General features: G+C 42.8%; 1 protein-coding gene across 3 annotated transcripts in view; it reads right to left on the bottom strand.

Annotated features, from left to right (window-relative positions):
* Window positions 1-27,877, bottom strand: part of Sol1 (CUB domain-containing protein Sol1) — a 326,068-nt gene that overhangs the window by 249,029 nt on the left and 49,162 nt on the right. For all 3 annotated transcript variants that reach the window (XM_026812599.1, XM_018022676.2, XM_026812600.1), the window contains 2 exons: window positions 24,983-25,049; window positions 3,047-3,227 (listed from right to left, as the gene is read on the bottom strand). In XM_026812599.1, coding sequence (XP_026668400.1) covers window positions 3,047-3,227; window positions 24,983-25,049 — 248 coding nt within the window. The remainder of the gene's footprint in view (window positions 1-3,046; window positions 3,228-24,982; window positions 25,050-27,877) is intronic.

Raw genomic sequence — 27,877 nt, 5'->3', positions numbered from 1 at the left:
ACCCGTGAAAACAAAAGCCAGCTGTTGCGGAATTAGAGAAGCTGGCACGTAAATCGCATTTCCTCTTGAGTCGTGCAAAAACTAATGGGAACGAAACTATTTTGCGCATCTATCGAAAGCAAACGATAATTGCTTACGCAAACTTGTTCAACGTTTGACTGATCGATTGAAGAAATTTTAAGCAGATATTATTTAATCTTCAATGTGTACATAAGTTGCAGCTAGTTTCGAGACGACGTCGAACGAAAGTTTCTGAGCAGATACTTACGCGGCTCTATCTCGGCTCGGAGAGATATTCCTATAAATAACAGAGACGTTCGTTGGCGTAGGTTCTATTTTATTTTTCCATCGTACTTCAAGCACGCATTATCCGAAATGCACTTTGGCTTTTACGCTTCGAAACAATACTATAAAATTGGTTAACAACAATTTCTTAAGAAAAAAATCGATTTCACCGTTTATATAAATAAACTGCGAGCTGAGCGAAATCTATTTATGACGTACAGTTAGTAATAGTGAAACTGAACTAACTCGGGGTTGTGTTAGTTTCCCCTAAGGGAACAAAATTCAAAACGAGTAGTAAGTCAATATCTTGTTTTTTCAATGGTGGATCTGGTATCGATACTGTTGGATTTTGACGCGTCAAAATTATGTTAAAATCCAACAATATTAATGCCAGATCGAGCATTAAAAAACAAGACGTAGACTTATTACTGGTTTTGAACTTTGTCTCCCTATGGGAAACTGAAACTGAGCTACTTTACACTTGTGTTAATGTTACTGTACAAACTATCGAAATAAGTGGAGATGTATTTTGTGTTTAGAAAGGACATGTTTGATGGAATTAAATCGAATGTACGCGTATCTCGTACATCAGCAATTATTCTGAAAACGTTGAACATTAATTATCGACAACGAGCATTCGAAGCGGCTCCGACTAGAGGGGGTCCTTTAATTACTTTCGGCTCTACAGTTACAAATGTTCCACTTCCGCAGAAACTGCACGATCGCACTGAAACTTCAATCGAGCGACAAAATAGACTTGCTCGAAGGTACTTGTCGAGCGAAACGAGTATTCGGAATTTCAAGTTGTTGAAATAATACTCGCGGAGCTGAGAATTGTTCGCGCGATTTGTCGAACGGGAATCGAGACGGGATGCGGGAATGTCATTTTGAAGTGCTACGCGTCGAACGGCATAAATCGGTCCATTTTTCCCCCGTACTCTTTTCATCAGAATTTCGTGCCAAGTTTCCCCATTGTGGAGACACAAGAAGAGGAGAGGTCGTTCGCGAAATTAGAATTTACATTCTGGTTCATCGAAGTTCCGGCTCACTTTTTGAATAAATAAAAGCGTGTAGACTAGGCGACGGGGAAACTTTCGTTCTGTGAAGACTACGAAGCCGACGACTTCGCGATTACGTAGTCACATCTCCATCATGTTTTTTTCCCCGTGAATGATTCGTAACTTGAATGAAGCACGTCGGATTTCTATTCGGGAACGACGAGGCATGGGAGAAAGTATTAAATGTTCAATATCGAGATCGAACGTACGTGGAGGAGCATCGGTTTTTCAACTCCGTTTGAAAATAGAAGAATCGGCTCGTTCCAATTTTCCCTTTCTATTCAGGTTTTAAGCTCCTCTCGAGCACGATGCTCGATAAACTGCGAGACATAACTCATCGGGCAAAGCGGATTTCGCCTATCTCCAAATGAATCTTGTATCCATTTTAATAAGTAAAACTTCCCCTGTAAAGTCTGACGAAGACGTTGCGCCACGATGCTAATACCCCTTTAATAGAGAGCCCGCGTAATCGCCTGCTGCCTTCGCTCCGGCAATTCTCGTTACAAATGTTATGCTCCCTAATTTCTAATTGAAACGACTGGTGCGCGAGGGCGTGGATTTCGTGAAACCTTGATGCGACGTTCGCGGTGAGAAACGAAAATCGAACAAATGCCTCCCTCAAGAATATTTGTTAGAACCTCGAACAGCCAGCCAGATTTATGATACGCAGCAGGGAGAGGACATTGTGAACTTTCTAGCCGTGCGGTGTCATAAATCTTCGACTAACAATAGAATGTTGTCTACACGCGAGAAATTTTACCATTTGATATTCAAATACGTACTACTTAATTACTAGTACTTCTCTTTGTGACAGTAACCACGATTATTATACGTCAGGTTAAATTATGAATCAGGACAATTTTATGCGTTCCCAGAACGATATGATCTAATTTTATATAACTGCAATCCGTCAGGCATCTATGAACCCTCAAAGCTACAAAAACGGCTACCGAGATGAACAAAAAATACGTTTCACAGTTTATGGGTTCTCGAAATTTAATTAAATTGCTACGACGCAGGGGAGTTTAATTGCGAACAATCCAATCTCAAGCACGAAAATATGAGTCACGAATATTTCGAAGCCACTATACATAATTAAAAGGAGTTTAACTCGCGAATTGTCCCTTGTCTCCAGAGATAAGAACTCGTCACGTGCGACGCATTATCACAGCCGGCATAGCTTAGCATACGAATCGCTGTTACGTCTTGTTCGTAACAGAATCGTCTATTCTTTTTTACCCCAATGATTTATTCAAAATTTCCTGCCTCCATCTCGTGTAACTTTCATCTGCACGAAACGTACATACATATATGTGGATCGATTGTCCTGCGAGGGGTCTCCTTTTAGGAAACTGAACCGTAGGTAGTAGAAATTCAACATAATTCATGTTACGCTCAAAGAGAATCGCTGACTATTTTAAAAGTTAATTAAGTTAACTGAATATGCGATATAAATTTTGACATTATCTTTAGACAGAAGTTATAGAAAATATGAACGACGTTATTCATAAATTTATATTCATTGCGTCAGTGTCGATCGAACGGTGTAATAAAAGATCAAATTTGCAAATTCAAATTGCATACTACTCGCCTGATTCGCGTTTAACGGGACACGTATTGCAATCGCATCGTGACGAGAAGAATTTTGCCAAGGCAGAGATCGTAAATTTCTAGCTGTATAAACTTTATAAGAGGGTACTTACTCGGATCGGCCGCGACGGATATTGAAGTGATGAAACGTCAGCTTGACAATTTCGTCGGGTTGACCGATGAACGTGTAAAGCAGGCAATCGATATTCGTCGGATATCGCTTCGGGTAATAAGGGGATGTGAACGTGCCACCTTGAGGTCTGTCCGAGCTGCTGTAGACGACGCAAGAGCAACCTACAACAAACATTTCACGATGATCGTATTATCGCATTATCGTAAACGCTAGGGAAACAACGGAGCGTACGATACGTCCGCGGGTATATCGATACCGTGACGTCGGTGCTATCCAATAAAATGGTAATCGCCAAGAAGATTTTAATACGTTATATATTTATATAGACCGGGGGGGTACAAAAGGATATCAGAATTTCGAGGTAATGAAATCCGCCATCTGACAATGTTCGGAAAGTAATGTCATCGGTGAGCAAAGATCCGAAACTTTCCTTATTTCCAAAATGAACTCGTCACCTTTCCCATCGATCACTCGCCCTTTGGCCTCACCCACCCCCGCGCTTCCCCGGCGTCGACCTCGCGTCAATCTCGAAGAATCAAATTAAAGTTCGACTTCGCCGTGAAAGAACGTGCCGCAAGGACCCGCAACTTGCCGGCAAAACTTTTCGGCAACAAAATCAGTGATTGCCCCGCACGGGCGTAACATTTAATCACTGATCGTCGAAATTATTACACCCTCATTCGACGGATGCATTCCGTGTATTGTCTAACAATTTCCGATTGAAATTGCGGGAATGGAGAGTTCGAACAATTAACATCAATAATTCATAGAATTATGGTGGAATTCTATCGAAATACGCGACGAATTGGAACAGAGGGAATTTAATTCTCTGTTCCTCTTCATCTATTCCTAACAGAATCAATCTGAAATACCATTATCAGAATTCGTTACATAATGACTGCAACAGAAATTCCTCGATGTGCCGTTTCGGTTTAAATAAAGAACAGCGTTTCAGTGAAAGTCTCGACTGACGCTGATTCGTTTCACTGATTCATTTCGACGAAATATGGATCGTTACCAAGACCCGTCGATGGAGGGTGCAGTAATTTATCCGCAACAATATCACCGACCTTCCTCGCGATTAGTTCGCGTCGGCCAGTTTGGGTAGCGCAGGTTCCGTTGATTATTCCCGTGCACATGATCCATTAGGAAGCATTCATTCGACAGAGCGCGGCTAATCCAATCGGCTCGATTTATGTATAACGATTGATCGCTGCGTTGCTGCGAAAAACTACCAATGCGGACCCGGTATCGGAACCGTCCCGCGTATGCATTAAAACAGCCTTTAGCGCATTAGCAAAAGCGCCTCTAATTTCATCGAACTCTTCTACCGTACGTAATGCCAATTGCACACGCACCAATAACAGCTATCATTCTCTTCAGTGCTCCTCTCATTCCGGCACCTCTTTGCGCGTCGCCGTTCCCCTTTATTTTCTCATTTCCTCTATTTCCCCTTTCCCCAGGTTTTCGTTCCTCCCCCGCTCGGCTCTCGCGAAACCCTCTTTTCCCGGTGATACACGACACCCGAGTGGCCTATATCGAACCCATGCCACGCCACGCCGCGATCGTATTTGTCCTGACTCGCGACTCATTCACCCGTGTCCTCGTCGCTCGCTTTGACGCATCAAATATGAAGAGGAGATGCCGCGTCGTGTCGCGTCCGTACAAAATGCATCGCTGTTTGGAATTTATCAACGTCGAGACACCGCCGCCGCCGCCGCCGCGCTCTTTCCGCCCCCGGGAATTCAAAGCGTCGGACGCGACGTGTTCTCCAATTCTTTGTTTAAACGCGGACGAGCGAACCACTCGAAAACGAACGATCGTTGTTGGCGAATCGCTCATCAATCATGAAACCTGTGTCGCTTCCGCTGTGTCGTTGATGAACTTTCGATTGCGGTTTTTCGTGCAGGGTCGTTCATAATTATTTCACGAGGACCTGATAGAATTCGCAATATGAAAGTTTCCATCTATCGCGCACCAGTGTGCATTAACTTTTTACGATGAATACGATTTTCTATTAAAACGAATGTCGGTTTTATATTAAATCTAAAAGAACAGGATGAGGGAGAGACAAAGAGAGAAATCGACTGATGCAATTTCAAACCATGACGGAATTAAGCTGCTGTTAACGATAAAGTCGACGATAAAACCAGAGTAGAGAGAATACGAGGAATTTCAAACAGAACCGGAATTAATTCTAGCACCGTGTCACGAACGTGGGACGTAGCTCAGCTTGTACATATGTGCGATGACTCGTGTGTAAAAGGGGACTTCAGATAGCGCGAGCAGAAAGTAGGTACGGACTCTTGGTTGCTCAATTTTCCTGGTAAGCCGGTGTAAAATCTCTCGGAAAGATCATTGTTCGGTCACGTCCGGCCACGCTGACTCGAGCATCTTCCCACCGCATCTATTTAGAGCCGGGTGACACGAAAGGCTAATGGATAAAAAAAAGTGAACCATGCCGTTTTTTTTACCCCGTGATACGTTCGAGCGAGGTGAACAGGGATACAACGCCCCCGTGCCTGTGCGATGCAGATTTTCACGTTACAACAATAATTAAAGCTCTCAAGTTAATTCCCCTCCTTTATCGGGGACACGCCGCGTTTAACGCTAAATCGAAATATAATAGGTGTCGTTGCAGAAATCGTTGGCTGCTTTTGCATCGACGTCGCGAGCGCGTTAAACCAGAATAATGAAGCTGCATTTGAAATTTAAATACTCTTTGTAAAACGCATTACTTATACATGTAAGAATAGATAGGAGGTTGGAAACCTTATCTTTTTGAAAATAACTCGGCGGTAACTAAAACTTTCAATTGGTTGGCCCGAAAACTTTTACAAAAATTCCTATAACAGGATAACGTGTGGGACGAGTTTCCAATAAACGAACACTTGACCAAGCCCATAATAAACCGCGATATTAATTCCCGTAAGGCGCTACCCGAACTTGGAACTTGTCTTCTTCGCGGCAACTCTCCTCCTCTTTCTCAAAGTTATTTACGAGGCAAGCACAGACGCATTAAGACGCCCGCAGCTGGTGGCCACAGTTTGTATCTCCGCAATCTCTTTCCGCTCTCCGCGAAAAGCAGGCCGCGGATCCTCCACTCGACCGTCATACCTATAGTACACCGTCCTAGTATATAACGTTTCGAGAACCCTTGCAGGTGATTCACGGATCGCTGACACGATACTGCCAGATCTTGGCCACTGATAGTTTACCGATACACATGCCTAGGTACACTCCACACTAGAAGTCTTACAGCACGTCCAACGACTTACTATTCATCAGAGAATCAGATCATCCACCATGAAAAACAATCTCAATCGAATAATTATTCAAAATCATTCAATAAAATTGTACTTTAAATAAAATAAGAATATCTCAGGTTTTCGTTTAATAAATTTCGTTCGATGAATTTTCATTTTAGAAAATTGAGCTAGTATGTACGTACATAAGTCGCGTAGCCGAGATCGAACCGTAGCGAACACTAAAAATTACTTAGCGATGGCGAACCGACTTTCTGAAGATGATCCGACGCGTTTGCGAACTGCTGGCTGCGTCCCACGAATCGCGGGGAACTTTGATCCACGACGCGACTTACGTCTACGTACAGCATCCGCTCGCGCTCGCGCGTCTAGGAAAACTCGGCTTCGCGTCGGCTTATCTGTCCCGGTCGGTTCGAGATTCCCTCGTGCGATGCACCGAAGCCAGACATTCTGTGAAAGCTCCGCGCCGCTCTTAGATCACGCGATTACCCCGTGGACACAGAAAGGCTTCTGGTAGAAGCTAACGGATAAGGGAAAAGAAAAAACCGAGGGACCGGGCGGAGGCAGACGGGGAGGAAGGACGCAGGAGCGGGCCTGTGCGGAAACGAACATCAGACCACGGTCTAAACGTTTCCGAGAGAAGTTTCGTCGCAGAGTTTGCCCGTTGCGCCGACTGTCCGAGAACTGTGCGAGGACACAATGCGGCATTCGAGAGATGTGTGCATGAAATGAAATCGAGTCACGAAAATCCGTCGCGCTTCCGGCGACGCGCGCCGGACTCGAAACGCCTGATCCGTATCATGCAATTACGGCGAATGGAGTTTCGTTGTTGACTCGGTCTCGATCCGCTATTATTTGGCAGATCGGCTCGGCCCGGAACGGACGGAGCATCGGTGAAATTAATTCGTTGTTAAATACTGCTTAGATTGTTATTGACTCTGTAATTGATCGATTACATTGACGGGGGGGTAACGCAGTTCGCCGTTGTTAAATGGAGTAGAGACGTACGGAAATAATTACAGGGACGCTCGGCAATGATATTTCCATGTTGTTGTTATTTCCAAAGCCGTGGGAGCACATTTTCGTTAATCAATGACCATATCGACGCGACACGACCGAGCTACGTTAATTGCGTTACCGTGTAATTACATTGTAACGAGTAAAATTATGCTTACGGGAGACTGAAGAGAGAGAGAGAGAGAGAGCTACGCTTTATGAACTTTAAAACTGATAAAACGGATTGAAAATACATGGCGCTTAAGTGTTATTCCAGAGAATTGCCTGTAATGGTTTTTGCCACGTTAAAGATAAATTTGACTGTCAGTCGACATCCGAGAGACGGTCTATATATAATGAACGGACTGAATTTTCCTGACAGCCCGCGCGACAGATATCTATTTCATTACCGGATCGGATAGGAACTTGAAAATTTCAACGGTGCGAAATCGTGACGTATCGCGGGAAGAAACTGTTAGGTAAAAACCTGAGACACGTCCTCCGAGATATCGATCCCGGCCAGCTGGCACGACCATTCCTTTGAGAATCGATGCCACGGTATAGATGAGGCTAAGTGGGCGCGAGATAAATTGAGAATAATACTTTCCCTACTGCGCGCACCTTGCCGCCACGTGCCGTTCTTACGAGATCGCAGTTTCCGTAACATCTGCCGACGCAGATTATTCTCGGACATTTTTCTCCACGCAAAATCAGTCCGAATTAAAGTTCATAAATACTATCGACGAGCCGTGAATGCTGCATGCACTTGTAAAATTGAATAAGTGCATTTTTTACATCGAAACACTGCGGTCTCAGAATATGAATGTGACTACCGATTAGGATCGGTTTTTTTTTAGAATAGCTCGTTGTTCGAGTGCAGAGCATAGATAAAAATGAATAGTATAGATTATGCGAGTGAGACAATAGAGGAAAAGAAACATAGATGAGACTCGAGCGATCAATGGGTGTTTTTCTACGGTACCTTCGTCCTAGTTGGCTCGTTCAGTATAAATGAAGCAGAGAAGTAGCATAGAAAATTCACGCGAGACGGTCCACGGAACGTGTCCCCTTGTCGCATAATAATGCAGACGGAGAGCTCGGCTGCTAATCTTGTTCGTAGGATTCAACTGCGACCCGTACCACCCACTCCTCCAAGACTTCCGGGACGTTTGCTTTTAATTAACTTTCCTCCGCGGATTACCGCTTGTGGCCTTTGCTTGTTTTACTCATTTGTCCCCGTTCGTTGGCTTAGAGATCACTTTCCTTTCGACCTACCCGGGGGGGAGCACGTTTTAGCTGATCGAATTCCAATTGCTCCCCTAGTTAGCTCGATTGTTCCGGTATTGAGACTGCCGGCCGGATGGAAGTGGTTTCTTTAGTTTGTTTGACAGTTAGCGGGATTGGATTCTTTGTCGCATTTGATCTGGTTTAGTCGAGAGCATCTGCGAGAAAGACCCTCATGACTTTTTATTTGCAGGTACATCAATCTAGATCTCTATCTCCAATAAACTAACACTTATAACGGTCTAAAAATTATTGAAATAGACTTAGAATTTGATGATTCGATTATAAAAAATTACACTTTATCCCAAGAATTTTATAGGAAAATATGTCCGGTTTTTCCTCTCGCAAAGACTACATTCTCTCATAAACGGTCTATACGAAGTAGTTATTCGAGTATTCAGCCACGTATTCCAACCATTCAACGTCACAACGTGCAAGGGTCGTAGTGTAGCGCGACCATAAATCGGTTCTTCCGGAAAAGAGCGAAGGAAGCGGACAATAGAATCGCGCGAGGATCTGGCCGACTGAACGCGGTAAAGAGTCTAAAAACCAGCGCGTAAAAATCCGCCGAAAAATTTATGACACCGGCCAGCGCGGCGGGGCCGGTTCAATTGTTTTCGCGAAAAGTGTACAGCTACGCGCAAGATACTTCCGGTAGAGTCGTGTTTCGCTCTCTGCCGGATCTATTTCGGCAACTGTGGCACGGGGATAGCTTCAAACAAAATGGAGGAGCTGAACGTAAAACCCAGAAACGAGAAAGAAATACGGAGGGAGAGAGAGAAAAAGCCGGTTATTTGTTCGGTAAACAATGGCGTTTTCTCTGTTAATCGCGATCGTAGTTATTCACGATCCCTTCGCTCCGTTCCATCGTATCGAGCCGGAGGAAAAAGGATGAGAGCAGATAAATTGACGGGGACGATTCCTTCGCGAGTCGGGCTCAGATCGCGAAGAAGAAGCGTTTGATAGATTATACACAGCGTTCGGGGAGCATCAATCTAGGAGCAGGTGGTCCAACTATCCGCGAACAGGCCAGCACGAATTTATACCGCGCCGGCTATTGTTTTATCTTCCGGGATTTGCGCGCGGAATATATTTTCCTTCGTTATTTCGCCAGTTTTTATTCGGTCACTCCCACACCCGGCGTCCATCGGAAAGGTATTTATTCATGAATCCGAAATTACGTTGTAGCCGCAGTGCTTCCGTTTCACACGATCGGTGGCTCGGCGAAAGTTACATGCGACGCGCCTCCACTCGTATATTACGGTTTTTCGGTACTACGCTTTTTTTTTCTATCACTCCCCCGCTCGTCTCGCCATGCAAATGTTAAGTGTATTTGAATTGCAAAGCGCGAAAGTTGCGTTTAAATAAAAAAAACAGAAATCCTACGTTCCCCGTAAGGATCGGGCGGCGGTAATCGGGAGGCCACGTGGACGTTCCAACGTTTTTTCGTGTTTGCTCGCGCGTCTGCTATTTCGTAACGTTATAAATAACGTAGTTATAAACAGCAAGAGGAGAATTTATCAATTTGTCCGTGTAAATAACATGTATATTTGTTTGTCAGCTGGCTGCCGTCGGGAGTCGAGTGGCACTCTTGTGGCGAATCCAGTATTTACAAGCTCGTTTACACTTGTTTTTTTAGAGTGTAAACTCCATCATAAAAATTCTCACGGCTATTTAATCTTCTTCGAAAAAAATCAGTATTAAAATAAATTGCATTTTTATGAAATCTAAATTCAGGTGAGTAACGATATTAAAATAATTTGACACTATTTGTCGCTTTGATCGACCGAAGCGTCGTTTAAGTCGCTCTCGATTACCGGCCATTATCCAAATATTAGACGAGATGCTATTTTCACGTGAAAGCTGCATTTGCATGTAGTCGGATGATACGAAGTTCGCGTAACAGCAACGAAATTCGAAACGAGCATTCGATATTACGAACAATATCGATAGAATACATTTGCAACATCCAGCCCAGGAGATACTAGTTTAATAGTTTATGTTCCTCTGAATCATCGAATCGCTTCAGGGTTGAAGACAGATATCGACTACACGCTACGGCCAGTGTTCTCAATGCCGGAGTATTCACGTATTTTCCGAATTTTCCGCTGCGGCACACTCGACCGAAAAACGTTTTCGCGTGACATCGGAAGAGATACTACAGACTCGGCGCGAGTAACAATGGATGATCTCCGAAGGAATCACGGTCCTCTGTGGTAAACTATACGCGATTCTCAAGAAATTAGTGACTATAGAAAGATCGGTACTCCTGATTACCTTTCTTGTCGAATCCAGACCGGGTTATAAACGAACATTTTCAATCCGATCTTCTTTCAATTGCAAATCTTTCGATTCCACATCGCGTCAGACCTAAACAGGAGGCGCGATTGTAAATCACGGGAAAACCGTAAAAGAATCCCGCGAGCACGCCGCCAGTTCTCGCCCGATAAATTTCTTTCTTATTTTTCGCCTGGTATACGTAATTTAATCAATAAGCTTCGCAGCATCGCGGGTCGGTTGTTTATTTCGCGGCCGAGTAACGTCGGCATTTCAAATAGCCGCGCACCCGCAATTCCTTGGAGTACCGTCGTGCGATACGTATTATATGCACGTTAAAACATCCGCTACCCGAAATAAAAAGGAGTTTAAAAAAAAAAAGGACGAGCGATTTGTTATGCCAAGAGCAAACAATGGGGAAACCGTAGGACGAAATATGTAGAACAAACCGTGGGGAGAGATGCGGATCGCGCTGCAGCTGATCGGAATATGCGGATTCGTAGTAGAAGGTGGGTACACACGAGGCATTAGCGAAATCGTAATTGAAATATTAATTTATGACGCGTAACGACCGAGCAGTAATTAACACGCTCTGTAACCCCCGTGTCGACGGACGTGCAATGCATGCATTACTGCGACACGGCCGCATTACATAAATACTCGGCTTTGCTCTGCTCCCGGTCAGATCATAATGGGCAAAGTGTACAATTCGACTATTATCCCACCGATATCCGGCCTTTACCATGAAAATCCATGAACGCAACTACCTGAACTTCGACCAGTCCGCGAAATTCTATTTCTGCAACACGCGCTCTGCATCGTTTACAAGTAATAAAATTAAGAATCGCAGTGGTGAATATTTTGAATATTTTAATCACTCATTTATTCGTTTATCTTGTATGAATTTATTTCTTCCGTCATTTATGAATACGACCATGCTAAATTTGATTTAATAATTCAAACAAAGCGCGCATTTCCTTGTTTGAATAATGCTTAAGCAGATTATGTATCTGCATCTGGGAATGATAAATTACGTGTCCTTTAATAAATTAATGGGCAATTCTATTCCAGTAATTTATTCGATTTTGCAAGAATCTATGATAAATCACGTATGCTTCTTTTTCATGACAGTGATATAAATAGTTGGATAAAAGATATCGAATTGTGTATATCAAAGTGTTAAGGTAAATCAGAATTCCAGCGTCACTTAAGAATTGTGAAGGCATTAAATTAGGAATCGATAATATTAAGGAAAAAATATGAAATAAGAGGAAAGCGTAATAAATTAAACTATGGTTCAGCTATTGCAAAATGAAGTTATCCATGCCGCACTGTTGCGTTCACCTCGGAGCAGATCCCTTCAATTGAAACAAAACAGACTCGATATGAAGACTGTCGGTAGGAATACGCGTATTCCGAAGGGAACGTTTCCTCCCATTAACGTTCCAACATCGCGACGGTTCGATAGCATTTCCCTACCGGGCATCACTCGTCAACCCGTGAAAATGATTTTCCAGCGGGGCAATATTTCTATTCTGATTTAAATGCAAACGGAATGTAACACCGCGGCTGCTCACGGATATTATTAAGACGTTTCCGCAGGTAGGCGGCTTAGAATTAAAAAATTACAGTTAAAAGAAGTTGGAAGCTAACTCGAGTTGGAGTTAATGTAGTTTAAGATGTCGGAAACGGTAGTGGAGGGAACTAAGTGACAGGCTCGGATATTATTCTTCATTCATTAATCACCGTGAGCGGTGCTAACTTTCTTTGGAAATCGGTGACGAATAGAATAATTTTAAAGTTAATGTCTCAATTTCTGTTCACGTCCCAATTTCTACTCTCTGTAATTTTAACGGGACATATTAAATTATAGGAAAATGCGTGAATAGAAATTGGGACGATTAATGAAACACTTTCAACGTAAGAATCAAAAACTAACAGAAAACTTAATTTACCATTTCCTATATACGATCGACACATTTTCGAAATCGTACAAATTATTGCCCATTACAATAATAGGTAATATTACTCATCCGATAAAGTGTGAACACACTCGTAGTTTATAGAGGGCGAACTCCTCGGAGTGCCGATAGCAACATCGAGAGAGGTGTTGCGGACGTTCTTAAAAGCATAAATCGCCGAGGTACGTCAAGGCCGTGATACACTGCCGTATTATCGCTGGCCTAACAATATTTTTCAGCCGTTTGTTCGCGTCGGGAAGCGGCCGCTTGGTCAGCTACCGACCAACGCTGTGTATCAATTATACGAAGCCGGCGCGGCGCGTCGTGCACGAATAAATAGAATCGCGTCGCGCCGGACGTGTCGGTGGTAGTGATACACCTAGTAGGTGTTCACACGCGACTTGGCCGCGTCCCGGGTGGTCGCCGCGAATGTTCGTCCCTTTCACGGCGAGATTCGATGGATTGGATAGGTCGCGCGATAAAACGACCTCGCCGGGACCATTCCGCGATAGATTGACCAATATGATGGATCGGCCCGTCGTCGACTATATTACGCGGACGACCGTCCGTACAAATTCCGGGGCTCCGACTACACGACTCGCTACGAAATTGGATTTTCATCAACGCGGTCGGGCGAGGATTGTTTCACCTTTGAAGCCACCCTCCGCGGTACTGGTTATTGCACGCTGACAATGGTCAAAGAAGTCGCTAGCGGGCGCGAGCAACTGCTAGTAAATTCGTCGCAACGACGTTTTGGCCGTGGTCCAAACGAAACCGTCGCGTGTACCGTGACCCGGCTCTCTGAATCGTTGCTCATCGCACGCTGTTATACCAGGATTACGCCTTTTCCAAACGGGTTCACTGATTCTAAAGCTCTTAAATGTAGCAAAAAGGCCGGAGCTAAAAGCCACGCGGTGACCAGTCAGTTGCAGATTAAATAAGATACATACGTGGAACGCTAGTGCATGCGTCACAGTAAATTATTTAAATAAATCCGTAAAAGATTTTTAATCAAAGAAATCTCTTCTCTTGCATGATTTTAATAAACAAAGAAACGTACTTGTATTTGGACCAAGTATTTTGTTTCACTAATTTTTAGGAATTACCCCGTCGGAAAAGCGTGAAATTTTACGTCCGAACCCTTCGGTTGTCACGAAAATCGGACGCCATCGAAATCTCGTTTCGTATTGATTAAACAGCGCAATGAACGGGCTGATAAGCATTGTTTCGCGACGTGCACGTTACGAATTGGCTCCCCTGTCAATAAAAGTGCGTTCGTACGTTAACTGCCTCTCACGTACCGCGCCGCGAATTACCCGACGTTAAATTATTTCAGTTCAACGTCAATTTATCTGCGGACACGTGTTTTGCAAGTAGCTGGATCGGCACTAAGGACAATCATTTTTGTCACGAGGGTGTTTCATATAAATTACTAATTGGTAAACGTCATTTTCCTATACGTCGCAGGAATATCCGTCCCATATATTTCAGATTAAAAGGACACAAGATCTATCGATTCATGATTGCGCCATTAAGTTTCAGGTCTTACAGCTACGGGTTTCATTTTAGCTTCTAATGGGCTCCATCCTTTAAGTCGAGTGATACAAAATGAGGTAATTTTTTAAAAAAATACAGCAACAATCCTTAATCACAGATCCATCAGCCAGCGAATGTATACTATAAAATTCAAAACAGACTGGGAAAAAGTGACGGATATGAATTTGAACAGATTAAAACAAATTAACACAACTCAGTTTAATGGTACATGAAAATTAAACATAATGGGAATGAATTCCAATAATTGTTACGAGCACGGCTAAAGTACGTTTTATTTACAAACAGTTATTTTATTACTCTAATTAACTCTGCGAGTGGAGATTGTAAAAAAAGGAACGACTTTTGACTGATCGCGAAAAAGCTGGGCGATTTCGCATAGAAGAATATGCAAATGCACGTAACATGTATTTACCAACGTCTATAATAAATAATAATCAACGTCTGTGTAGACTCCAGGCTGATCTAACTTCGTCGTGACTTGACGAATAATACGACTTAAAAATCTATATACTATTTCAATCAGAAATAATTGAGTGACTGGCGAACATAGATGTATGGTCGAGCAAATGTCGTAAATCCAACTGCACTAAACTTCTTGTTCCCGACGAAGCAGCGTCAGTATCTCCGCTCACCGGACAAGAACTTATCTCCGTGACCTCGTGCAAGCCGTCCAGAACTGTTATAGTGATCTACCCTGAGGGGAACAGTGACGGGAACGGCTGTCGCTCATTTTACTCGCAACCGGGAACGTTTGATTTGTCGAGGCTGTAAACGACGTGCATATCAAAGGAAACGACAGCGACGACGATGACGACGATGCGTGTGAACAGTCGCCTGAGGCGTTCCGACTGAGTGACGCATGTGCGTCGAACCTCTGATAGACGGGCAAAGGGTCTCTCCTATTGACCGACTTGGCCGCACACGATGGAAACAATTGATCGGACCGATCACCTACCGACGAGTCCGGCCGAATTCGAGGGACCCGGTTCCACGATTGCATCGAGGCTCTTCCGCTAATGACGAGCCGTGGCGTTCGCTCTCGTGGTCAGCGTCGATCCCCGCAAGCAACGGAATTCGCTCCCTTTACCCGTTCAAGCCGATTGAATCACCGGCGAGCACCTTTTGATTTTGTCTGGCTCGGATTCACAGCGATTCTCTTTCCGGAGAGAGTGAGAGAGTAAAGTTTTACGAACGCTCGGTCACGGTGCTTGGACGCGAACACTCGAGAAGATTGCGCAAAATAGTTTCGGGTCGAACGGTATTCGACCGAAATGGCATTGTTTCCCCGTGCAACGAGGAATGGATGTTTCACCGGCTGCGGTAATCGTAGTTAAAAGTTTCAATTAATAGAAAACGGAAGGTCTTTGCTGAAAGCGTGCCCGGTTTTTGGATCATCTTGCTTCAGAATGACTTTTTTTCATCTCTTTCTCTCTCTCTTTTTGTTCGCTTCTCTTCCGTGTCGGAGAGCTGCGAGCGTGGAACTTCGCGCGAGATTAACGAGCGCGGAAGAAACCTAAGTTCTCTCCAGCATCCGAGCGAGCTGCCGGGAATGGAAGCCGTGGTATACGATTGTACAAATTATTATATGAGATACGCTCGGTTGCAGTGAACACGGTTTTTATTACATGTCGCTGTCTGAAAATTCCTTTAAAAAGTGTAAATGTAAGATGTAAAGAAAATCGAGTGAATTGAAAAATGCACGAGTCTATCCGAACGAAATCGATTACTTTCACGGAGCTAAGTTCTAAGCTTTCGACGCGAGTTCTCCCTAAGGTTTTAAAACGTTGCGCGCAAAGTTGAAAATTGACATCGCCGCAAACGCAAATAAATCACATTCATGTTTCGTCTCAACCACGCGGAATACACCGATGCAACCCTTACCACTTTTATCTCGAGGTTTTCGCTACCTTTGACCTTTCGACATGGTTACGAATATGTTATTTATGAAACTGCAGCAACTCGGAAGAGCTTGGGGAAAACGTACACGTAAGCATGGACACGTACGCATACGTTGTACATACTTGCTGCACCTGATATAAGATCATAAACCAAAAGAAGCTCACCGAAGATTGCTCAGTCTGACTTCCTAACTTTCGTAATCTGCTTTTATAAACACAAAATAAATAGCATTGAACAATAACGAGGTGTGTCGTTCCTTACAGAACTTGTATTTAAAAAGCATCGTGTCGTTTTATTGAAGGCTTCGTTTTATGAGCATAATTCTATTACGAATGCAAGCTTTTTAAAATTACTTAAGAACTGATGTAATTGCACCGAGTGGTTTTTAATTGGACAATGCTCCCGAGAAAGATTTTCTTTGGTAGACATTCTACAATAGACGAAGTTGGATCAATTAAGTTACGTAACACAGAACTTCTTACAAGAAACGACAGGATATTGTATCCTGTAAAAGGAAGTTCTATTTAAAAAAAAAAAAAAACAAGAATCAATTCTGGAGAAATAATCTTCTGATTTATTATAGCTTTTGATTCTATAAAGAGTACGAACGTCAACGGGAGAACGGGATTGGTAGAAGGAATTCCTGTTGGCAAGATCTTTTGGCAATTCTTCTTGTTACTTAAAAGTAACGTTGCACATACATTTTCGGGAAGATTTATGGCTCGTAAAGCGTCGAACTGTAACTTGGGAAAGTTTCGATTTACCCGGTGCATTCCACTTTCGCGGCCCATCAGTGTCAACGTTTTTGCAGCAGTAGGACAGAGGAAAATATCAAACGATCGAATGACAGCCGCTACTACAGTTTCATGTATTGTTGATCAGATCTATCACGAGTTTCTAATCCCCTTGTGCGCAGAGAGGAAATCCATAAGCTAAAATTTTTATTCGCGAAAACGAATGTTCTGTTGTAAATATTATATACCGAAACTTACGAATATGTGCATTTCATGGAGTACAGTTATGATCGAAATCGAAATCGAGTTCAACCCGTTAGATTATAAATTTAAGCTCTGTTATTAGCGAATCGTAACTTCTACAAAAATATTTGCTTAAAACTATTTTTCGCGTTAATAATCCTTTTTAAAACCGTAATTGTTTATAAATTATTACGTCAACGTATTACGAGTTGTCGGAAACATAAACCACTGCCATTGTACCGAAGTAATCTAATTTCGTATCATTGCTACCTAAAAGCTACTACCATTTACAGTTTAACTTCCGTCGAATGTAATTAAAGTTCCGCTGTATGTACATCTATAAGCAGCACCATATTTAGGATGTCAGGATCGAGATAAATGATAGATATTAACGGGTGATATTTCGATACTGCACGCCTTTACATCTAAACTGGGTCACCTGAGAAACGACTATACTAGCGAGACCATAATATCGCGTAGCCTTAATTATTATACGGTTACGATCAAATTTCGTGTCCCTCTGTTCGACTTACGTAGCTCGTTATTAATTATTTTTTCCAGGGATTCATCCGCGCCAGGCGTGAGTCAATCCCTGACGCAGCGCTGATCCCTGAAATTGAATTCGCACAAAGGCGTGTACTCGAATACCGCGAAGTGGCGAGCCACGTTATTCCGTTTCCGTGCACTCGTTTTTTCCACTCCTTCCATCCTCCATTTCTTTTTATTTCGGTTGCGCAGATTTTTATGGTTAGTCGCTCGATTTGCCGGGTGCGTCGACTATTTCGCGAGAGCCTCTTCCGCCGCGAATAGACGTTACTCAACCGCGGTGCGAACGGTATCGATTTTATCGTCAACTATGTCCAACGCGGTGGAAAGCATTTTCGGAGACGAAATCATCCCGCCGACCTAGTTGCGCGCGCGTAACTCGCATTCGCCATTTGTCAACACGTGCTGACACGTCGCCTAGCCGAGACAGCAATGCTTCCTTGAGCGACGAACACCGGCTTGTATCGCAGAGAAACGCCTGCCTGCGCGCCGCGGGTCGTATCGCCCAGAATGAAAGTATTGTCTGCGCGCAGTAGAATAGGTCAGCCATCAGACGGACGCGGCCGCGCTTCGATCTGTCAGCGTAACATGCCAGAAACTTTTTCCACTTCTTCCCCCGATTCGCATTATTTTTGTTTACGAACAGAGAAGTCTAACTGTTTATTGCAAAGTTTAATTAAAAACGTTCGTCAGCAGACCACGAATTTTACGCATTTTGAAGAAATATGAACCGTGGACGCGATGCTCAAAAGTTTAAAAAAATATCAAAAGCAAGTACGTATTTTTTAATCGTCTATATTTTATTTAGTCTAAAAATCCCGAGATTAAGACGACAGCCTGACAATTTTTATTCGAGCCCGATTCAGCCGGAAGTTCGACGTGGACAACCGCAGCTCACGGCGAAGTTTGTTCATAAGACATTCGACTTTATACCAGTTTATCTTCCCGCGGATTTTCCGCCTCGGCCAGACTCTTTCACTGCGTGTAAGCAAGCTGAACACATATACATACGTCAAACATAGCTATCCTGAGCGAGCGAGCGTAGCAGCTGTCGCCGGAGTCTCGTTGCCGTTCCCGTCACGTCACCGCTATGTGTTGCCACGATAAATCTGGCATACCCGAATTTCTCTCGCGTTATTACTTTGCGTGGGAGACGCCTCCGCGTCGCCTGGTTACGTTCCGTCTTACAGATGCCCCTCTTTTTCCTATCAAAACGTATTTCTTATTGCCGGCGGCCTCGCACGTGCCTTTCGGGTATCGTCGATATTATCGACACAGGATAGGAGAAATTACGAGCTGGATATCCCATTGCATCGCAAGAACGCGCAAGGATTCTAATACAAGCGCCCACAAAACCGGTTCATATTTACAGAACGGGACGTGAGACGGCCAGCAAACGATACTACTTAAGATTTCACTGGATGTACGAGAAGATCCTGGAACAAGTGTTCACGTCCGATCGAAGATCAGATTATGTAAAAAGAAAATATTTTCAGGCGAGATAACAATAAGAAATATCATTTGCAATAAATCGTTCATTGATTTTATCAAAACATGAATTTATTGTATTTGTCAACACGTGCAGAAATCATTAAGTGAATATTAGATCTTATAATAAAATCATTATTGTTAATAGATAATTTTTAATTTCTTATTGATTCATCATGTATAAATCTATTAACGTGTCACTGCGTATATAAAGCCTTTAACATTATATACTGACTTCTTTATCTACCTTCAATCCACCTCTTCGAGATCCAGTAAAATAGTCGAAAACAAGTGAACTTCACCGTTACGCTTCATAAGACGGTCAAGTTCCGGGAAGATCGCCGAGAGGATCTTCGCTATACTATCACCAGAATTCGAGAGATAAAGAAGAAATCGCCGTGGAACCTTTTCTTTATTTAAAGGCGCTTACTCGGTTCCGGGCGCTAAGCCGATGCTCGTTCGCTCCTCGATGATACGAAATTCTCCTTTTTACTTTCAATCGACCGGGCCTGATCCGCGCTATGATACTCCGAATAAATACGTAACACGAAAGAACGAACAAGAAGTCTTACTATTCTGTTGTACGAAAAATAACAAAAAAAATACATTTAAACAGCTACTTCATAAAATATTTGTTTAATTCCATTTCAATATTTAATCAAATTAAATTTATTCGACATGTAAATTATTTTAATAATCAAAATCCATTACGATTTTACTGAAAGATATTGCATTATTATTAACTGTAATAAAATTGTTCAATTATTAAAGAATGTAATTAACTAAAGAACATAAATTATGTGTGAATATTATATAGACGATGTTCCAATAATAAATGTAATAAATTTATATATGTCTTCGCAAATTTAAACCATTTCTGTTTACCATAAAACGTTCCCAAAGATATAGTTTCGTAATTAAATGACTACAATAGTTTGCGAGAAATAGTTCTCAACGTTTTAAGTGAAAACTCGTCGGTATTAGACACTCGAAACGAATAATAATACGAGCGGACAGAGGTGTTCACGGTTGTTCCCTTGAACCCGCGCCCGTGCGGTGTTCGTCGCGATCAACGGGAATAAGTTTAACACCGTCGCTGAAATTGCCACCCGGCCGGAGTAAAGCTGGACAAACTTTTGCGCAACTTAGGTAACAAGGTGAGCTCGTCAAACAATCGCGGCGCCGGGACCACAATGAAACCGCGGTATTGCCAATCGGTCGAATTGGATTTCGGGGTCTGGCTTTCGAGTTTCCGCTTGATTGGATCGATAAAGGCCGGGGTCAGCTTCGGCTAAGTATAGCTAAGACGCGGTTTCGATCAATTAGAGAATGGGCCGGGGCCACGTTCGCGCAGATGTTACCGAGAAAAATTTTCCACGATTTATTGCCGGGGAAACTCACGGCAGTTTGCCCTCGTTTCAAAGGAAACTCCTCGACCCCGTGTGAAACATGCCTCGCATCCCAGCTCGGATCCATACGCAACCGATTTACGCGTAATCGAATTCCCGTACCGGCCACTCGTTGCCTCTTCTCTACAGAAAGGGTGAGAGCGCGGCCTTGATTGCAGGACACTGGTTCGTTGATTGAAACCGAAAAATATTGATAACGCGGTGCTCTGTATAAGAGTATAGGACGTACAAATAATTGCTTTATTATAACAATTATATAGAAAGATACTGATACAATTAGATCTTTATATGAGGAAGACAAATTGAATATCAATTTTGTAAAATTAATTCAGCTAACTAGTACACTCGAACATAGCCAGAAAATTGCGCTCCTAAAACTTGATGATTGTCAAAGAACAGTTCGTATATTTTTTAATTGATTCACTATAAAATATTGCAACTTAATTCCTCTGTCCATACAGAACATCCGTTCATATTTCCGAATCAAAATTGCAGTTTAATGCTTGCATCCCTCGAGTATGATATAAAACGTGTACCTAAAACTTCATGTCTCAAGTTCATTGTACAATCATATTATTACTTACTGAATGGATAAAGCCATCTCTGATAGTGAGTGAATGATGAGAAACAAAAACCATGAAGCTTACGATTAATTCCATTGAACTCGCCATTTCGAATCGTAGAACACGACGCTGGATGCACACAACGATCCGCACCGCATCGCTCCAATTCTCTTAACTTCTCTGATATTACACTGAATCGATGTACCATTTTGGGAGGAGCGAAAGCGGCCGAGTGAATTTGCACGTACTGTACGAAGATCCCGGACGAAGTCGAAGTTTCGCCGGCTTCCGCGGGGCGCGCGGTATTATTAAACTTCCGGCGGAGCCGAAAGCGAGCATACTACCGCGCCGGCATAAGATTGTAATAGCGAACTTTTGCCCCGCGGCTACATCGAGATTTCTTGGTCGGCTCGGTCCCGCGAACTCGGCAAAATTATTCGCGATGGCGTGGCGGCCGCGTGACAACCGAATTGATTAGATCTAAACTTCCGTTTCCGATCTCCTTTTCTCTTTCTCTGGCTGTGGAGTCACACCGTGGCGCACAAATTATCGTGACGATTATTTACGCCAGGAAACACGACCCGTGAAAAATTCACACGTGAAAAAAAAGAAACAAGTTAAGTGTATTGAATAACCGTCGCTGTTCTCCGCGAGAAACTCCATGTTCCTGCGGTGTCCTTTAAATTGCGTATTCCAAGTTCTTCCGTGTACCGGAATGTTTTCGCCGGGAGGCGTCGAAATGGAGCGCGCGTGGACAGAGCTTAGTGGGAAATCGTCGGGTAGCAATCAAGCGAGGGAAAAAAGTAATAGAATTGTTGAAGAGAATGAGGAAACTTGTATTGAATCGAACCGGTAACTTATTCGTGCAGACTCTGATGTCGGAAATTTCGCGGGTACGACCCGTGGGAATAAAATATGCATGGTTAACACAGGAATTACGTCGTTCGAAGCGAGTTCACGCGTGAACATCGTGGAAAAAATTTATACTGGGTCCGCCGAAAATACGCGGTACCAATCTTCCCCGGTTTTTTATCAGACGAAGAGTCGTTCCAAGGAATTGGAAAAAGGAAATGGATAACCGAACGGGAAGCTATCAAAAAGGTAATGAAAGATACGTCCCGGTGCGCGCGCCACGGCCGGAACAGTCTCGTCTTTCCAATTTCAATATTGCTCGTATTCCATATTCATAAAGAACCAAAGTAAACACGTTAAAAACCCTCGGCTCCGTCCGACTACTTTACCATCAACGAGGAATTACGAATCCCATTACCAAACAAAATATTAAAAGCGAGATTAGCGAGCGGCACGGAACAAAACCGTCGGAACTGCACGCTATTTGTTCAGAGGATAGCTCCGTCGAACAAGAAGCGCGGGGTAAATACTCGAACCGGATACGCGAAACGGGTATCGCGCGTGGAAAAAGGATAGCCGTTTGTTCCGTGTTGTTAACCGCATATGCGACGCCCGGAGAACGGCGTTCAACAACGGCAGCCGATGCGGTGAACATCGTCCGTCCCGCGCTTTTCGCTAAATTAAATGGCCTGCACTTTTTGCGTAACTCCGCGCGCCTAATGGAAAATTCTACTTTCCTTATCGAATGCGGATTTCTCGCGCGCGTTACGAAGCGCTCGCAGTTATCGCACCATGCAATCGTTTATAGAGACCAAGTAACTATCGAAAGATAAATTAACTCTCGTTGGGAACGAATGGAACACAATTTATATCTCCTCCGGATAATCGAATCTACGAACGAAGAATTAGGATTTCGCGATAGGAGAGCATCGCGATTTAATTACACAGCGCTAAATAAGCCCTGATACGCTATCTCTCGCGTAAAGCTATTCGGACTTGGCGGATGGGCTTTAATTAAAATCGTAATTTTTGTTTCGCGTAGTATCTACCCGTTACAACTGCGCCTGACAAGAGATTCACCTTATTCGAGAACGAAACTAGTGAGAAATGGAACGACTGGACAGAAACTGTGACGCGATAATGACGTACGATCCTATTCCTTTATAAAGGAATAGTAATTCCTTTGAAAGGTTTTCTCTGTTAGGTAACGAGTTTATTAAGCTCGACACGCGATAGATCGTAGCTATGATCAAAAAGATGAAATAAATTACTTGTCTGGACACACCCCCTTTCATGCGATAGAATAATCATTTACACAACTATTTCAGAAGAAAATTGCTGTTTAAAAGTAGTACTTTTCAGTTCTATAACTGTTGCGTTTAATCGGATAGTCATTAATGTGCTTGGCTACTTTATTACTGAATCCGAACACGATGGAATGCAACGTTTCTTAGTTAATATTTCAGATTCATCATTAGCGTGGCATGAAACTTGGTAACAGGTTTCCGACGCGCGATATACGTAGTAGTCCTCGATCCATGTGCCTGTAATGTTGGCAAGGAGTATATACGTACAACGTTGAACGCTATCCACGGCAGTCAAGCATATTTTGTGTACGCGGTACCATGTAATTAAGTATAGCGACATATACTACATAAATTACTCCCTTTACCACTTTAAATTGCTGTGTAAGCATGCAAATTTTATTAATCGTACCGCGTTTCATAATTAATCGTTATTATCACTAATGCTATCAGGAATTCCATTCGGTTGTATATCTCGCAGACCGAACTGTGTATTTATTGATGTTCGGTTTAATTTACGTTGCAGTACGATTGTAACGAACGCTCCACTCTGTCCGAGTTCTTTATCAAAGGCTGTCTGCTGACAAATGGAAGCGACCACGAAACACTTGTCTTTTCCCTATCCCTGTATCAAAGTGTCAACCATCACGCGGTGTAATGAAAGAAATCTATGCACGCGTGTGGACCGTAGACTCGTTTCATTCTTCACGCGGCCCCTCAACGGAAAACGTACATAAACGATCCGATGTAACTCGTTTACGTTTCAAAGTAACGAAACATAGTGGAACTTGAAATAGAAAAAGCTATTTTTCTTTACATATAGAATTGTATAACTTAGGCAACTTTCTGCATTCCCCTGTTTTTTTGCGACTTTTGTTATGACCCGTAGATCAGGCATTGTGGGCGATCCAATAGACTCGCGAGCAAAAAAAGCCAAGCGAGATTGATCGCAGATCCACGGTCCACGTAACTTTATGGACGTTAATTTTTCTTTGAATGGGTCGGACCGCGGCGAGCTTCGAGCGAGCGCATTCCACGGAAATATTTTGCCGTTTGTAACTTTAATGATTCGACGGTGGAACCACTTCGTGGGTCGGATGGAAATTTACGACGCGGCGTCGGCTAAAATTGTTTAGGGTTTTATCGGCGATGGGAAAATATGTCACGATAGAAAAAAAAAAAAATCTGTCGCACGCGGGAGATGAATTTTTATGCAGTCGATCGCCGCTTTTGTCCAATTCAAAACAACGTGCGAGGACGATAAATTAGAAACGAAACCTGATTTATATTAATAGCGGATGCTAAACTATCAGAACTACTCTCGTTAATTTCGTTAATTGTTCGATGAACTCGGTCAATACATCGATATTATTTAATGATATTTGTTTCATGGTACGATTAAATACTTAAGCCCATTAAAAGTAATATTTCGCTTCGTAGGAGGGCGAAATCGCGTGCGAAGCACGGTGCACGTAAAAGGCAACACGAACGCTACTCTAATAAAAGGTAGGAAAAAGTTCTAACTCCTATTACATACCTGGATTTACGGCGTGGCAGTGGTTGAGGAGCGGCAGCCAACAGAGCAGTAGCACCGCTCTCTGCATCTGAAACAGAAATAATATAGTTTCTTTTAACAAACTAATTCGTTATTTAAAAATCAATTCTGAAAAATTGTTATTGACTTGCCATCACAATATGAAAGCTAACGATATCACATTTTAAACTAAATTTAATCCAATATAAACATTTTCTGCGATATCGCGATTCGTCATGGTCGGACTATCACAGCTTCGTGAAATGACAGTAAATAAAATTAGGAAACAGCAGCAGGTTTTCGATGTTTGGCCGCAGAATTATTTCACGCACTGTATAATTCATCACGAATAGTTTCCGAAACTGTCGCCGGGACGGTACGAAAATTCTCCATCGGGGCAAACAAATTTTCGAAACCGACAATTAACAGGACACATTTCCATATTTCCATCCGCGGAGCGTATCGGCGCACTTTGACTGTTCGATTCGGGAACGGCCTACACGCGATCGTGCACGGGTGCATCCGTACACACACGGAACGGGGCAATCCTACGGGTGTCCATTCTCGCGAGAGCAAATGAACTCCGGAGAGCGAGGTTCTGCGCGAGTATACGCACGACCGACCTCCGAATATATAGAACCAGCCGTGCGGGCAGCGAGGTATATTGCATTTTCCACGGATCGGAGTTTTCGTTGTTAAACGACAAGTCCGGGGACTTTCAGAGAACCACCAGATTCGACGAGGACGATTGATCCGACCAGAGAAACAGACATTATAGATACAGTAGACTTCGAACGTACGCGAACGAATATAGCAGAATCATAAATTGTCTAATCGTGAAACATAACGAATTCTTGTCAGCTTTTGCGTAGTCATTACTCTGTTCGATTTAATGACTATGCTGTAGTGGGCGACGATAAATCTTGCATTATTCACGATTCCAGGGTAATGAGCGTAACGCGACACTCGTATATCTTAAAAACATATTTCAGACGAACGAAACAACACTTTAATCCGGATAAATGGCACGCCCGTAAATATGAATTAAGCAAATGACGGAGCTTCATTAAAATTGCACCATCGATTGGTTCCGAATGACGGGCGATCTCGCGTGGCTAAATCCACTTAAAGCCGACAGCAGGAGGGAAAAGCTAGTGAATATCCGGCCACCTGATGTTTGAAAGAAGCTCGCAGCCAAAGGGAAATGTACATTCATTTGTTATACGCTGCTATTGTTGGAGGTTCAAGAAAGGAGTATTGAAAAAATTTCTTCACAATAGCCGAGCGAGTGACAATTTAAAAATTGCATTCAGTGCACGTTGAGAAATGTCGTATTTGTTAATGAGAAAAAATTATATTGAAACTGCGCGACCGACGATGACACAGAATATGCATCGAAGTTTTAGTAGGCTGACGATCGTGTCGTCCCGCGTAGGAGGAACTGTTGACATTTGCCGAACAATGGAGTCTTCTTCGCAAATATTTCGACCCCTTTGAAATCGACCTTGCGTACACTTCCTGCGCAAACAGTTGAAACAATGATATTTTTAGAAGCTTCTTTAAAGACTAAATCAAATAGAAAGAGCTAATATTTGTGCAGGCGCAGGCGTCACGACTTTTTCATTACAATTTCACGACAAGCTGATATGGAGGGGCTGATAAAATATTCATTTTATTTTTCGCCTCGTTCAGACAGTTTGCTTAACATAATTGAAGGAAATAAATCGGGAAAATTAATTTCAAGTTTGCCAAGTCTCCGGTAAACTTTTATCTACCTTTCATTTAACTTTCGGTTTACGGTACAATATTGCTATTGGAAGTAGGAAAATGGTGACCCCGAACTGTTTGTTTTCTGATATTGGAAAATTTGAAAAAAAACACATAAATACACTTTCATCGTGGACGTGAAAGTTCAGTCAAACAATTTTGAAGTGTTTCATGAAAATCGTTTTCAACGTCTGCGAGGCGAGCCTAAAAGGGTCCGGTTCCGGTTTACGCTGGAACCTTTCGACCAATCTTCCGCCGCGATACGGGCGCAGTTTTATTTCCCAATGAGCAACGAGCGGTTAACAAAGGATTTCCACGCGGTTTCATCGCGAAATTTTAATTGAAATTCTTAAACTCATTTCGCGGCAATTGTTCGGCGCCGGGTAAAGCCGTACGCGCGATTCTCAGTTAACAATAAACGCTTTTCAAACAGCCAGTGGAGATACCTCAAAACCGAGCAAATAAATCATTCACGCTATAATGAAACGCTGGGTACAATTGTCGGGCCCGATCCCGGATGAAAGACCGTTCGAGCTCGAGGAAATTAGAAGCGGTACGAACGCTTGTTAAACACGTTTGTAACCGCGTAGCGTAGCCTCGAAAATCACGCTGTCGAGAACCGTTCCGTTCGAGTACTTCAACGACGTTGATAACAATTTTTCCATCAAGTTTCCCCTCACTTTAAATCGTATTACGCCCGTGTTTTATTTTCATCGTCAGTTTCCGCAAGCAGAATTTCAAACTCGTTAATTTCGTTCGTGATTATATGCGAATACCTTTTTATGTCTATTTCTCACTGTACAAACGATGTACATAGAAATATCATCTCAAGTGAACTACAAGCGATGTCCTGTAAATTTTCTCGCGATGAAAGTCCCGTTCGTTATACCGTAGAATGTACAACATGTAGTCGATGCGACGTTAGTCAAATGACGTTAGTTTCATTTTCCATACGACACGAAACGTGTAGGACAGTTCCGAAGCCTGAGGCTTAATAGTTGATAATTGATGCGATTTTCAAGTTAAAAACAGAATAGAACCCACGTCGATAATTATTAACAATATTTTGCTAATACTATTTTCCACACATAATTTAATGTGTAATATAGTATACCTTTTTTTTAATAAAAC

Source organism: Ceratina calcarata, unplaced genomic scaffold, assembly GCF_001652005.2.
Source record: "Ceratina calcarata isolate Rehan_Ccalc_2016 unplaced genomic scaffold, ASM165200v1 scaffold291.2, whole genome shotgun sequence".
In the NCBI taxonomy this organism is placed as follows: Eukaryota; Metazoa; Arthropoda; class Insecta; order Hymenoptera; family Apidae; genus Ceratina; species Ceratina calcarata.
This window is presented reverse-complemented; position numbering and strand designations above follow the sequence as displayed.